General features: G+C 39.1%; 1 protein-coding gene across 2 annotated transcripts in view; it reads left to right on the forward strand.

The window, feature by feature from the left end:
• PTPRO (protein tyrosine phosphatase receptor type O) overlaps positions 1-15929 on the forward strand; it is a 274904-nt gene that overhangs the window by 188185 nt on the left and 70790 nt on the right. For both annotated transcript variants that reach the window (XM_064377705.1, XM_064377707.1), the window contains exons 8-12: positions 3250-3370; positions 4037-4230; positions 7474-7585; positions 12369-12520; positions 13881-14001. In XM_064377705.1, the coding sequence (XP_064233775.1) occupies positions 3250-3370; positions 4037-4230; positions 7474-7585; positions 12369-12520; positions 13881-14001 (700 nt within the window). The remainder of the gene's footprint in view (positions 1-3249; positions 3371-4036; positions 4231-7473; positions 7586-12368; positions 12521-13880; positions 14002-15929) is intronic.

The raw sequence follows: 15929 nt of genomic DNA on the forward strand, positions 1-15929 counted from the left end.
TCAAGTCATCTGCCTTCCAAAGTGCTGAGATTATAGGCGTGAGTCACTGTGCCCAGCCTGGAGCAATGTTGATAATCTTATTTATGTATATATGTTATAAGAAGGTCTAGAAGAATGCATATCAAAACGTCAGGATTTGTGGGAAGAAAACAAACAAGATATCCAAATTACTTCATTTGTTTCCTTATTGAGTGAACAACTTTTACAATGAGCATATATGTTTTATCATGTAAAGTGTATTTTAAATAAATAAAATAATAATGCTTAGTTGTAGATAATATGCATCTTCTTATCATAGTTTTTCTCTTCAGAAAATTCTCTATCAGGCCAGGCACAGTGGTTCACACCTGTAATCCCAGCAAGTTGGGAGGCAGAGGTAGGAGGATCACTTGAGGCCAGGAGTTTGAGACCAGCCTGGCCAACACAATGAAACCCTGTCTCTTTTAAAAATGCAAAAATTGGGCATGATGGCATACATCTGTAATCCCAGCTACTTAGGTGGCTGAGGCACAAGAATCACTTGAAATCAAGAGGCAGAGGTTGCAGTGAGCGGAGATCATCTCACTGCACTCCAGCCTGGGCAACAGAGTAACAGAGCGAGAATCTGTCTCAAAAAAAAAAAAGAAGAAGAAGAAGAAAGAAATGAAAGGAAGGGAGGAGGGAAGGAGGGAGGGAAAGAAAGAAAGAAAGAGAAAGAGAGAAAGAAAAGAAAGAGAGAAAGAGGAAAGAAAGAATGAAAAAGAGAGAGAGAAAAGAAAGAAAATTCTCTATCAGATGAGACCTAGTTGACTAAATCTGTCTATATGACTTCCAGCAAAATTAAAAATCTTAAACCTGTGCAAGAAACCCTGAAATCAAAGAGTATAAATAGGAAAGAAAGAATGAGAAATGCTAATTTATTAATTCAATAATCTTACTTACAAAAATAAGTAATCTTATTTTGTTTAAACCAATGGAAAATAAATTTTGGTATGTGGCTCCTTTTGCTTACGTGTAGAGCAAGTTGTACCAATTCAAATTATACAGTTTCTACTGTGTATAATCAGTTTCTGGTGTGGAAAGCTCTAAAATTCCTATCGTATCACCAATTCTTTATTAATCCTTAAAATCTTAATGAGACTCTTAAAAACACCTTACAACATAAATAAGCTGTAAACAATATTGTTCTCCACTGATTCATGTTCCTTCCTGCAGGAATTCCAAAATTTTATGTGGCCTAGAGGCCAAAAAGTTGATTAGATCAATAAAGGTTAATATTTATTGATACTCTGGTTTAAGCATTCTAAAATTCTATGAGGTATATAATTTTATTACCTATATTTTAGCAATGAAGAAACCAAGGTAAGAATTTTAAATAAATTATAAACATAAATAAACCCCCATGCTAATAAGGAGTAGAGTCAGGATTTATTCCAGGTAGTCTCAAAAAAGAACCTGTGTTCTTTCCACCAAACAATGCTGTCTTAAAGATTAGAGACACTGAAGTTCAAAGCAGCACTTTAATCTCTTAGTTGAATTATCAATTCTTGTGTGTGCCAACACTCCATTTTAATAAATGCATTTTATGCCGGGCATGGTGGCTCACGCTTGTAATCCCAGCACTTTGGGAGGCCGAGGTGGGCAGATCATGAGGTCAAGAGGTCGAGACCATCCTGGCCAACATGGTGAAACCTGTCTCTACTAAAAACACAAAACAATTAGTTGGGCATGGTGGTGCATGCCTGTAGTCCCAGCTACTCGGGAGGCTTAGGCAGGAGGATTGCTTGAACTTGGGAGGCAGAGGTTGCAGTGAGCCAAGATGGTGCCACTGCACTCCAGCCTAGCGACAGAGTGAGACTCCTTCTCAAAAAAATACAAAATAAAAAATAAAATGCATTTTACTCATCTATACGTTCTCACTATTTTTCTCTATATGGTATTTGTTATGTATCCAAAAACTTTTTTAAGAGCAGGACCAGGCGTGGTGGCTCATGCCTGTAATCTCAGCACTTTGAGACACCAAGGTGGGTGGATCACCTGAGGTCAGGAGTTTGAGACCAGACTGACCAACATGGCAAAACTCCGTCTCTACTAAAAATACAAAAATTAGCCAGTCGTGGCGGTGTGCAACCATAATCCCCGCTACTCAGGAGGCTGAGGCAAGAGAATCACTTGAACCTGGGAGGCAGAGCTTGCAGTGAGCCGAGATCATGCCACTTCACTCCACCCTGGGCAACAGAGCAAGACTCCAAGTGACAGTAAAGAAGGTCTCATCTAAATGAGAAATATACTCTACAATATTATTTTAGGGGCTACAACAGCCTGGCATGGTGCTTACCAGGATAGCTCGATGCTTATCACAGTGACCTGCCCATAGTATAGATTAGAGGTCCCAATACTAGGCTTCCAGTCTCAACACTGCATCTAAATATATGACCTCGGCCATTCTCTGGCTTTACTTTATTTATCAAATGAGCACTTTGAACTAGGTAGTCTCTGAGGTCATTTCCATTTCTTTCTTTCTTTTTTTTTTTTTTTTGAGAGCTAGTCTTGCTCTGTCACCCAGGCTGGAGTGCAGTCACACAATCTCGGCTCGCTGAAACCTCTGCCTCTTGGGTTCAAGCAACTCTCCTACCTCAGCCTCCCGAGAAGCTGAGATTACAGGTGCCACCACCATGCCCGGCTAATTTTCTTTGTATTTTAGTAGAGACAGGGTTTCACCTTGTTCATCAGGCTGGTCTTGAACTCCTGACTTCAAATGATCCACCTGCCTTGGCCTCCCAAAGTGCTTGGATTACAGACACAAGCCACTGTGCCCGGAGGTCATTTCCATTTCTGTAATTACATATTACATGCTTCTAAGTGACAAGAGACTAAAGACATTTCTGCACTGATCTTTACATGTAATCAGCTGACACTACAATTTAGGATGTCAAACTCTCTTCATGGTATTGCTGATTTGATTATGGTTAGAGGCTGATGTGTCTCTAGTGTAGGTAGTTACAATTGACATTGATGGGTATAAAGCAGTTCCCATGGCTTAGAATGAGCAAAATTTGAATGTCCTAGGTTCCCTTCAGTGTTCACATAAACTATAAACCATTATAATTTTGGATAATTTTGGAATCTGACCTTCCAGCTTAAGCAAAGCCTTCTGGATTTCAAAGTCATCTGTGATTCCAAAAAGAGTCCCTGAATATTATTTCAGCCTCTGTGTCATATTCTGAAAGCCCAGCTCTAAGTAAATCTTATTGGGTGTTTGGTTTAAAGGTGAACTCAAGCAAACCTATTATTGAAAATCTGGTTCCTGGTGCCCAGTACCAGGTTGTAATATACCTAAGGAAAGGCCCTTTGATTGGACCACCTTCAGATCCTGTGACATTTGCTATTGGTAAGTTGCTAGCCACAAGAAGAATGACATATATATTAGGGTACTGACTGGAGGGGTACAATGTGCAAGCTCAAATCATTATCATTGTATTTGGAAGGCTTATATTAGTTAATTTAATACTCTACCTTCAGAGTAATAAATAATTAGAATTGTGTACTTGAAAGACAGTATCAATATTTATTACTTGGGGGAAAAATCAGAGGCAAACATACTTACTTTAGTTTTCAATGACTATATAACAAGAATAAAGCTGTGTGCCATGAGGTAGACACCTAAAGTTCCAGCTACTTGGGAGGCTGAGGTAGGAGGACTGCTTAGCCCAGAAGTTTGAATCCAGCCTTGGTAACATAGCAACACACTGAACCAAAGAAAAAAAGGGAAAGAAAGAAAGAGAGGAGGGAAGGGGAGGGAGGAACGAAGGGGAGGGAGGAGGGAAGGAAGGGGAGGGAGAGAGGGAGGGAAGGAGGAAGGAAGGGAGGGAGGGAGGAAGGAAGCAACTCAGGGAGGAAGGGAGGGAGGGATTGAGGGATTCAGGGAGGGAGGGAGGGAAGGGATTGTATCAGAAGAATGAAAACTCTGGTCATTAAGTAGAAGTTTGAGGCTGTTGCTAAGACAGTAAACATTCCTCTTAACTTTCTTTTTCCCACCCTTCCCCTCTCTTTTTAGTTCCCACTGGAATAAAGGATTTAATGCTCTATCCCTTGGGTCCTACGGCAGTGGTTCTGAGCTGGACCAGACCTTATTTAGGCGTGTTCAGAAAATATGTAGTTGAAATGTTTTATTTCAACCCTGCTACAATGACATCAGAGTGGACAACCTACTATGAAATAGCAGCAACTGTCTCCTTAACTGCATCCGTGGTAATCTTCCCTTAATCAACTGTCACTCTTTCCTATGGGAACATGCATGATTTTATGTAACAAATGTGTCTTTAAAAAATTATCTATAAATTTGATAATTTTTTAAATACACATGGTGTATTAGTTCATTTTCACACTGCTGATAAAGACATACCCAAGACTGGGCAATTTACAAAAGAAAGAGGTTTAATTGGACTTACAGTTCCACGTGGCTGTGAAAGCCTCACAATCATGATGGAAGGGAAAGAGGAGCAAGTCACGTTTTTATATGGATGGCAGCAAGCAAAGAGAGCTTGTGCAGGAAAGCTCCCCCTTCCAATAATCATCAAATCTCATGAGACTTACTATCACAAGAATGGCATGGGAAAGGTCTGCCCCCATGATTCAGTTACCTCCCACCAGGTCCCTCCCACAACATGTGGGAATTCAAGATGAGATCTGGGTGGGAATAAGCCAAATCATATCATTCCACCCCAGGCCCCTCCCAAATCTCTTATCCTCACATTTCAAAAACCAATCATGCCTTTCCAACAGTTCCACAAAGTCTTAACTAATTTCAGCATTGACTTGAAAGTCCACAATCGAAAGTCTCATCCAAGACGAAGCAAGTCCCTTCTGCCTATGAGTCTGTAACATCAAAAGCAAGTTAGTTACTTCCTAGATACACTGTGGGTACAGACATTGGGTAAATACAACTGTTCCAAATGGGAAACATTGGCCAAAACAAAGAGGCTACAGGCCCCCATGCAAGTCCATAATCCAGTGGTGCAGTCAAATCTTAAAGCTCCAAAATTATCTCCTTTGACTCCATGTCTCATATCCAGGTCACACTGATGCAAGAGGTGAGTTTCTATGGTCTTTGGCAATTCCACCCCTATGGCTTTGCAGAATATGTCCCCTTTCCTGGCTGCATTCACAGGCTGGCATTGAGTGTCTGTGGCTTTTCCAGGTGCACAGTGCAAGCTGTTGGTGGACTTACCATTCTGGGGCCTGGAGGATGGTGGCCCTCTTCTCATAGCTCTACTAGGCAATACCTGACTAGGGACTCTGTATGGGGTCCCCAGCCCCACATTTCCCTTCTGCACTGCCCTAGCAGAGGTTCTCCATGAGGGCCCCACCCCTGCAGCAAATTTTGCCTAGGCATCCAGGTGTTTCCATACATCTTCTGAAATCTAGGCAGACATTCCCAAACCTCAATTCTTGACTTCTGTGCACCCACAGGCTCAACACCATGTGGAATTTGCCAAGGCTTGGGGCTTACACCCTCTGAAGCCACCACCTGAGCTCTGTGTTGGCCCCTTTCACCCATGGCTGGAGTGGCTAGGATGCAGGGCACCAAGTTACTAGGCTGTACACATCACAGGCACCCTGGGCCTGGGCTGTGAAATCACATTTTCCTCCTAGGCCTCCAAGCCTGTGATGGGAGGGGCTGCTGTGAAGACCTCTGCCAAGCCCTGAAGACATTTTTCCCTTGTCTTGGGGATTAACATTCAGTTCCTCATTGCTTATGCAAATTTCTACAGTCAGCTTGAGTTTCTCCTCAGAAAATGGAATTTTCTTTTCTATCACATCGTCAGGCTGCAAATTTCCCAAACTTTTATGCTCTGTTTCCCTTTTAAAACCAAATTCCTTTAATAGCACCCAACTCACCTCTTGAATGTTTCGCTGCTTAGAAATTTCTTCTGACAGATACCCTAAATCATCTCTCTTAAGTTCAAAGTTCCACAAATCTCTAGGGCAAGGGCAAAATGCTGCCAGTCTCTATACTGAAACATAACAAGAGTCACCTTTGCTCCAGTTCCCAACACATTCTTCATCCCCACCTGAGACCACCTCAACCTGGATTTCATTGTCAATATCATTATCAACATTTTGGTCAAAGCCATTCAACAAGTCTCTAGGGAGTTCCAAAATTTCCCAAATTCTACTATTTTCTGAGCTCTCCAAACTGTTCCAACCTCTGCCTGTTACCCAGTCACAAATTTTGGGTATCTTCTCACCAGCACTCCACTCTCTGTACCAATTTACTGTATTAGCCCGTTTCCACTCTGCTGACAAAGACATACCCAAGACTGGGCTATTTTCAAAAGAAAGAGATTTAATTAGGCTTACCGTTCCAGGTAGCTGGGGAAGCCCCATAATCATGGTGGAAGGCAAGGAGGAGCAAGTCACGTTTTACATGGATGGCAGCAAGCAAAAAGACCTTACACAGGAAAACTCCCCCTTATAGTAACCATCAGATCTCATGACAGTTACTCACTATCATGAGAACAACATAGGAAAGACCTGTCCCCGTGATTCAGTTACCTCCCACCAGGTCCCTCCAACAACATGTGGGAATTCAAGATGAGATTTGGGTGGGGACACAGCCAAACCATATCAGATAGGTATGGCTATTTTCAAGGTTTTTCAGTTGTTTTTGCTTTTAGGTTTTGGGGTTCTTTTTTGTTTTGAGAGGGAAAGAGATAATTGTATGAAGCTAGCTGTCATCTCCAATTGAATGTATTTGTTAATCAACATTTTTTTACATTTTTTCCTAACAAATTTGCTTAAAGCAGAATAGAGCAATCAAGTGCTTATTGCTTCTCCTGGCTCCTGGGGAGGGACACACAAGAGATTTCCCTTTGGCATTCAATAGTTAATTGACACTGCCTAACTTTAATGATGACTCTTTGTGACAACTACTAATCTATTAAATACCTCTAATGTCAGACTTTTAGAGGATGATTTTTAAGAAAACAGGTAAAAATTGCTCTTTCTGAAATTGGAATAATTTTGAAAAATGTAGGTTACCCACAGGCTATTCACAAAGTACACAATTGCTCTCTACCCAGTTGAAGACTCTGAAGGACTCCTGTTCATGGTTTACATTGAAAAAACATAGAGTTGTGAGAGGTTATTTGTCTTAGAAATAGGGAGATATGTATGTATAGTCACTTACAAATAAGCACTATTTCATGGGTGTGATATTAGGAAACTGCAAAATGAAACAAATATTGGAAATCTTTGGCTCTATATCCTCGAATCACCTTTAAAAATTATATTTTTGTATTTTATTTTATTTATGTCTCATTTCATTCTAGAAAGAATATTTTATCATAAATTTAGGAAATACAAAAACACACTAAAAAGGAAAACTAAAATTACTTATTAATTTTTTTAAGACCTAATGAAAGTAACTCTACTCCAAAAATAGTACTTTCACCCTCAGTCTTTTGTCTCCTGCTTGCTTTTCTCATTCAGAGAATAGCTAATCTGCTGCCAGCATGGTACTACAACTTCCGGGTTACCATGGTGACATGGGGAGATCCAGAATTGAGCTGCTGTGACAGCTCCACCATCAGCTTCATAACAGGTGAGGCGTGTGTGGGGAATGGTTCCATGAGGAGAGAGCATTATTGTGAGGAGTTATCAAGGCTCCAAAGCTCTAGAAAGTGCCATGCACCCAGCACTGGATGAACATCAATTTCATGAGAGATAATATTGATTCTGATCATTCATTATTTTGTCCAGTTGATAATCTCTAAAAATTAAAATATCATTTTTATTCTGAGGCACTGACCTTGATTTATATACTCCCCAGCTGGGATTGATTAGAATGGAGATGTGGCAGGTACAGCCAACAGCTTCACACTGCACAGTCAATTGATTTTACCCATATGATGATTATATTTGTTAGCGTGCCTCCATTTCCTTATTAATTAAGCCATTTTTAAAGTCATAGTCTGACTGTAGTAGGGTCCATTGTAGAAGTAAAAAATAGGCTTCAGAGGCAGATAGATCGGGATTTGAATAGACCCTCCCACACACCACAGAAATTTAACCTTGAGCACGTTAAATTTACTAAGCCTCAGTTTTTTTCATGTTGAAAATGGGGATGATAATAGTATCAGTTATCTGTTATTATCTATTACAATTTCACTATTAAATAAGCTACTTTGCAAAATACATGACACAAAGTTTAAGCACTTACAAAATGATTGGTCTTTTATCCTTGGGAACCTTAAATTATGTAGTTGCGTCATCAGTAGTCAGAGATAGCAATGAGAAGGGGAAATTCCTCAAAGAAACACTAACCCTCATTGTTTGAACTAAGACTTTTCAAGAACCTTTTATCAAACAAGGTTGTAATTAGAGTTGTCCTGAGAAAACAGAGGAGAAAAATACTGCTTAGGGGAATAATTTTGGCAAATGGTTTCCTCAGTGGACATCTAGTTTACTCTGTTGAAATTTATCAATGAAAAAAAGTGGAAAGAAATCAATCATCTGTGAATTTTTACACAATTAACTTACACAAGCATGTCTCTTTTCTTTACTAGCCAATATCCAGAGTACTTTTTCTTCCAGATTTTAATGGTAATATTAGAGCAGAAAAGTGAAAGAATACCCAAAAAGGAGGGAAAAAAATCAATTATTTGGCAAGCATTGTGTTAGGCTTTTGCCTATATTGATAATCACATATTTAATTACAATTAAACTTCACTGTATCAATAATTCTTATAATTTAACTATATTGATAATAACTTTCTGAGAATGCTCTTTCCTTCCTGGCAGGACAGTTGCCTGGAAAAACCCCAGATGTAATATCTGAACCTGGGACTGCTCATTTCTAGCTGCCAAACTTTGAGCAAATTATCTCAATGACTCTGGGCTTCTATTTTTTCACTGGTAGAACCCCCTAAAATGTCAGCTAAATAGGCTCTACAGCCTACTTAGAGACAACTGGTTAGGGGAGCAAAACTTAACATGTTGAACACCACCTTGACAGTCTTTGCACTGTCTCTTAACGGGAAACAAAAGAAGTGAAATATTAATAGGATTTGGCTTTCTGGCTCAAATGGTTTAAGGTATGCCTTCCAAGATGGGAAACTGATTAGGATCGAGCAAAGTTTGTAACAATTTAAATGGACATAGCAAGTCTGGATCAATAAACTATGGTTAACATACAAGCTATTTACCTGGTAAATTGTCTCCAATGAAATCTTTGACCATTTCCTATCTTTTCCTGGGTCAAATAAATAAGTCATGCTGAACCAGCAGTCTACAGGTATTGTCTGAATATATTGACAGAGATGGTCTCAATTCTCACATCTATAAAATGGGTATAATTATAATAAATAAATAATAAAGAAAAAATACCTCACAGTATGTGTGAGAATTAAATCATGTAACGTAAGTCACTGTTATATATGACAGATTACTATCATTTTTATACTTATTTTTTAAACCAGTTGAAAATTCCAGTAGGTTTTTTTGTATATTTTTTTAAATTCTACTCTAACTTCTGGGATACATGTGCAGAACATGCAGGTTTGTTACATATTTTTTTTAACATTTTTTAAATGTTATTTTAAGTTCTGGGATACATGTGCCATGGTGGTTTGCTGCAATTATCAACCCATAGTCTAGTTTTTAAGACCCACATGCATTAGGTATTGGTCCTAATGCTCTCCTTCCCCTCACCCGCTACCTCCTGACAGGCCTAATATGATACTAATACTTTTTTTTTTGAGATGGAGTTTCACTCTGTTGCCCAGGCTGGAGTGCAATGGCTCACTCTCAGCTCACTGCAACGTCTGCCTCCCAGGTTCAAGCAATTCTCCTGCCTCATCCTCCCAAGTAGCTGGGAATACAAGCATACACCACCATGCCCAGCTAATTTATTTTGTATTTTTAGTAGAGAGGGGTTTCACCATGTTGGCCCAGCTGGTCTCAAACTCATGATCTCAGGTGATCCACCTGCCTCAGCCTCCCAAAGTGGATTCTAATACTCATAAAACAAACATTCATGACTAGCTATAATTTCAAAACAATTATTCACTGAAGAATTTGTAATACATAAAGTAAAAACGCATGAGTGCGTGATGTCTTTTACCTTCTCATTTAAAGCAAATAAGAATCCCATGCCTACCTTTTCTATGCTTTGAATTTTCCAAATTGTGTGGTATTAAAGGAAATAGGAACAAAATAGTTGAATTAGATGTGATTTATTAGGAACTCAAGTCTACCATCTTCATTAGGCAATTCAGTTGGCTAGCCTCAATCATGGTAATTATGCTGAGGGGCCAAATTATTAATAAACAAATAGTGACATCTTGTGGCCTTCCAGCAAGATGCTAGGTTTCAAAGCAACAACATGGAAATAAAAATCTGACATGTGAGAGGAAAGATATGTGCTTCTGGATTTGCAATTTTAAAGATGTTTCTTTTTGTTATGAAAATTAGGACATGAGAAAATATCCTCTGAAGAAATATATGCATAGGTTCTTGTATATGATGAAATCTGTTGGACTATATTAGGAGACTATAAGGAAGCCAAGATTATTTTCCTTTAGTAGAATATTTTGAAATATGATGTAGATTTGTGTTACTTGTTAGATGCATTGCTGATACTTCAAGGTTTTATTGGTAAACATACTATATAAATGCTATTCCTATTTCACATGAAACAGAAATGTTTTTACTTTATATATTACAAATTCTTCAATGAAAAATTATTTGTGAAAGCATAGCTAGTTATGAATGTTTGTTGTAAGTATTAGCATCGTATTGGGGGAAATAATTCTCTATACTTTATAGAAATTTTCTAAAGATTTAAGTTGACATTGTCCTCTATCTCAGAATAGAATACCTACTGTCTTCAAACCAACATATACATGGAATTTAAATTTAACTGTATGTTTGCTTTTTAAAATAATCAGAATTAGCAGTAACTTTAAAAAGTAATTAAAATATGCTTTCAAAGCTTATATAGTATAAAGTTTGTGATGAATTCTCCTCCCTAGTTAACAAATTTTTAATTTTTTCTTTTTCCTTCAGCTGGGTTCGGAAGTTCATGTCTATAATCCCAGCACTTTGGGAGGCCAAGGTGGACAGATTGCTTGAGCCCAGGAGTTCAAGACCAACCTAGGCAACATAAAAAGACCCCGTGTCTACAAAAAACACAAAAATTAGCCGAGTGTGGTGGCCTGCACCTGTGGTCCTAGCTACTTGGTAGGCTGAGGCAGGAGGGATGCTTGGGCCTGGGAAGTCGAGGCTATAATGAGCCGAGATTGCACCACTGCACTCCAGCTTGGGTGACAAAGTGAGACGCTGCCAAAAATAAATAAGTAAACAAAAGTAAATATTTTTTAAAGCCAAGGTTTCACTCTGTCACCCAGGTTGGAATGCAATGGCAGGCTCACAGCTCACTGCAGCCTGAATCTCCTGGGCTCAAACAGCCCTCCCACCTCAGCCTCCCTAGTAGCTGGGACTACAGGGTGTGCCACCATGCCCAGCTAAATTTTTTAATTTTTTTGTAGAGATGGGGTTCGCTAAGTTGCCCAGGCTGGTCTCAAATTCCTGGACTCAAGCGATCTACCCACCATGGCTTCCCAAAATGTGGGGATTACAGGCATTCCCTGACTAAATTTTTAAAAATTTAAATGTGTAAGGTGATAAAGTAGCAAACTCAGTGTTAGAATTTAGCTTCGTGGCATGATTTAAATAAAAAAAAAAAAAGCTTGTTCTTCTCTTCTTTCTCTCTCTTACTGCTTGCTTCAGCAACATTTAGTAAGAGCCTGTTTTCTGCAAAGCACTGGGCTAGACATTGTCAATAATAATGTCTTGTTATTTTATGGAAATAACATTTGTGTTCTATCCTACTTGTAATACTATTATCTTCTATCTTTCTACCCTTGTATCCTACTGTTCTTCATTCCCATAAACGTCTTTGCTGCAAGTAAATAAAAGAGACTTAGGTTTACAGGACTCTAGATTTTTTTAATCCTACTTGGATTATAACTCTACTGATGCCTATTAATATTCATTGGCTGATGTAACAAATATATCCAAACAAGTGACCCTTTTAGGACTCTTGTAATGGTGAAATTTATATAAAAGACTTTGATATCCTCAAGTACAGATGGGTCTGGGTGTCTCGTATCTTAGAGATACAAGGCGTGGGATCCCATAAAACAAGTGCCCACCGTGTGTCACCATCCTTCACTGTTACTGAGAGGTCCAGTAGTTACCAGGACTATCATGTGCTTTGAATTCTAATTTGCTAAGTTGAATCTAAATGGGATTTCATGCTCTACTGCTAAATACTGTATTCATGAGTCTATTATACTAAATTGTGCCTCTTTTCTCCCTTGTAGCCCCAGTGGCTCCAGAAATCACTTCTGTGGAATATTTCAACAGTCTGTTATATATCAGTTGGACATATGGTGATGATACAACAGACCTGTCCCATTCTAGAATGCTCCACTGGATGGTTGTTGCAGAAGGAAAAAAGAAAATTAAAAAGAGTGTATGTTTCTTTGAATGCCAGTATTGTGTGTCTGTACATTTAGTTTTATGAACTACCGAAAACCACTAAGCAATCATTTATTGTGATGTCAAATGTTTGCATATCTGTAGTCTGTTTTAGGCTCTAGAGATAAGACAGTGAACAAACATTAAATTCTTCCTTTCGTAGAGCTTACCGTTTAATCTTTAACAGTGAACTGTAGTCATTGCCACTATTGATTTCACTTATATTTAGAATTATGATTTGAGCTTTTTCTTCGGGATGCCAAACATTTTCAAGAAAACCACAATTAATATATTTTCAAATTTTTCCCATATATCACCAACACCTAAAGATTTGGGAACTTTGAGACTACTGATTTCTTTTCTCCAAAATACACTTTTTGATGTTTCTTGATTAAGATACAGACTAAACTACTGTAATAAAGAAACAAACAAAAGGAGAGTGGCTCAAACAAAATAGAAGTTTCTGCTTCTCCCACGAGAGCACAGGACTGACGGGGGCCTTCTGCTCTAAGGAGTCATCCAGGAATGCAAATTCTCTTTTGTTGTTCCATCTGCCACTACGCGTAGTTCCTGTGTGTAGAGAGGAGAGAGGAACCTTTATCACCATTACATCCCCGTTCCAACCTGCAGGAAGGGGGAAAGAAAAGGGACGATGTGGAAGCCCAGCACTTACAGGATGTGAACTGAACTATAAGTTGTCCATGTGACTTCTACTTACAATCCACTGGTCGGATCACTGGGTCACATCATCCCCTCTAGCTGTAGGGGAGGATGGGAAATAATAAAGGCCAGTAGGTAGGAAGCCACATGTCTGTAGATATGGGTAGGTTTCTTTTTTCTTTCTTTTTTTTTTTTTGAGACGGAGTCTAGCTCTGTCACCAGGCTGGAGTGCAGTGGCGAGATCTTGGCTCACTGCAACCTCTGCTCCCAGGTTCAAGTGATTCCCCTGCCTCAGCCTCCCAAGTAGATGGAGCTACAGGCACCCACCACCACGCCCAGCTAAGTTTCTTTTGAACTTCCTAGAATGTACATATCATAGCAACTCAGTAATTGTCTTTTTAAAAATCTATTGTGAATATGTGAGAAAATGTCAGTATAAGACCCATTCCAAATTAGGGAATTAATTGCAAAATTGTTCTGATGTATATAATGCATTGTTAAAGCTACCTTGCACTGGCCCCAGCTAATGAATTTATAAAATTTTCAGAAGATTTAACGTACCTATAATATAATAAATTGCAGATGGCAGCATAGAACAGAGAGGGAATGTGTCTGCTATGCTCCTTAGGTTGTTTGGGGTGGTCCACTAGCTTATTCACTAAAAGTTTAAACGCTTGATTTTGATGATCTTGCAGGTAACACGCAATGTCATGACTGCAATTCTCAGCTTACCTCCAGGAGACATCTACAACCTCTCAGTAACTGCTTGTACTGAAAGAGGAAGTAATACCTCCATGCTCCACCTTGTCAAGCTAGGTAAGAAGAGTACACAGAGATGGGTGTGAAATAATCATGTTGGGAGAACTAATGTTTGCATCACTTGATTCAGCAAGAGCTCTTCAATTCAATGAAATAATAACAGAAAAATGGCTAATCTTTTATGAGTAGAAAATAAACATTTGTACTAGCAAAAGAGGATGGTCAACTTAGCACGAGTTTCTGTGAATGGATCATATACTGTTCTGGGAAACAGTGGTGTTCACTGTTCTCGATAAGGTTAAAGAAACCGGGTAGTCATAGGATTTTGGAGATGAGAAAACGTTAGAGATTATCTAATGCAGTGTTCACAACCCTATAAGACAACATTCCATTTTCATATTAATATTATGTAATGCCCTCTTTAATATTTTAAATAGTAATTCATAGATTTGAAATCTACATATTGATTTTTAAAATTTTATATCTTTTTCTAACTCTAGTATGAAATCAAGATAAAATGAAACTAATTTATAATAAAATAATATGGATTCCCTATGTATACGTTCAGATGTAACCACTCTAAATGACATAATGAAATCACCTGATGTCTAGGTATAATTAAAATGAATAAGTTAAGGTCTAAAACAAATCAAAAGATCATTAGTCCTTCATATAAGATGTATAAAAACAAGTGAAAAAATGAACAAGTTAATATGAATTAGTTAATAACAAATAACTGAACAAGCATAGATACAGGTAGAACCTTAGAATAAAAACTAGAGTCAAAATAAGTACTAAAAGATGAGATATATTTTCATATAATGAGAGAAAATGGAAATAACTTAAAGTAGGGGCAATACCCCAAAAGTTTATAAATGGCAGCATAGAAGCAAGCTGGCTTCACTCCCCTCTACCCAACAGAAAACCAAAACCAAATATATAGCTCTGAGATTTTCACCAGCAACAACCCAGAACTCAAATACGAGGATGAGACAGATTCCAGAACCACAGAGAAGTGAAAAAACTCTGGGCAGATGATAGGAGAATGAGGCTTCCACATTCACAACGCCTTTCCCCCACAATTCTGCCTGGTAACAAGTGGGCAGAAAATCTTCTGCCAACTCATGTTTCTACACTGGAAAAAGTGAGGTTGAGGTGGTCAACTAGTTTTCCCACTATCTTGGGTTCCCTGGCAGGAAATCTATCCTTGCCTTAACCCACAGGAACCATCGTGACTGCCTGAAAGGAGAAATAGCTTGAGGATAGGCAGAGAGAAAGAGGGGAGGTGAAACCGCCATTCCCAGTCCCAGCAACTTTGCTCTGTAACTTGGCCAAAGGAGACACCAAATCAGAGTGGCTCTTCAGCAGCACCATACTGTAGGAGGTACATTGCACAGGTCCCTTGGGCATGAGCCCCCAGCCAACTTTTACACAATGCCAGGATAGTTCCCTTGGGACGTCTCCTTTTCAGGATAGGCCGAACCAAGGCAAATCTGGACTTCATGTGCCACCTAGAGCTGAAATGTATGCAGTGACCTAGTGGTAAAGATTTGCTAAGCAAACATAGCCAATATAAAACAAAACAAGGCAAGGCAGACAAAGGAAAGTGGACCAACTAGCTGATCCTTTAATGCAAAGACATAGATACATACCTATAAGAAACAACATCAGCCGGGCGCAGTGGCTCACGCCTGTAATCCCAGCACTTTGGGAGGCCGAAGTGGGTGGATCATGAGGTCAAGAGATCGAGACCATCCTGGCCAACATGGTGAAACCCCGTGTCTACTAAAAATACAAAAATTAGCCAGGCGTTTGGCACTCGCCTATAGTCCCAGCTACTCGGGAGGCTGAGGCGGAAGAATCGCTTGAACCCGGGAGGCGGAGGTTGCAGTGAGCCGAGACTGTGCCACTGTGCTCCAGTTTGGTGACAGAGCAAGACTCTGTCTCAAAAAAAAAAAAAAAAAGAAAGAAAGAAACAACATCAA

This window comes from Aotus nancymaae, unplaced genomic scaffold (genome assembly GCF_030222135.1).
Source record: "Aotus nancymaae isolate 86718 unplaced genomic scaffold, 86718_ANA_hifiasm-v0.15.2.pri h1tg000016l, whole genome shotgun sequence".
Classification (NCBI taxonomy): domain Eukaryota; kingdom Metazoa; phylum Chordata; class Mammalia; order Primates; family Aotidae; genus Aotus; species Aotus nancymaae.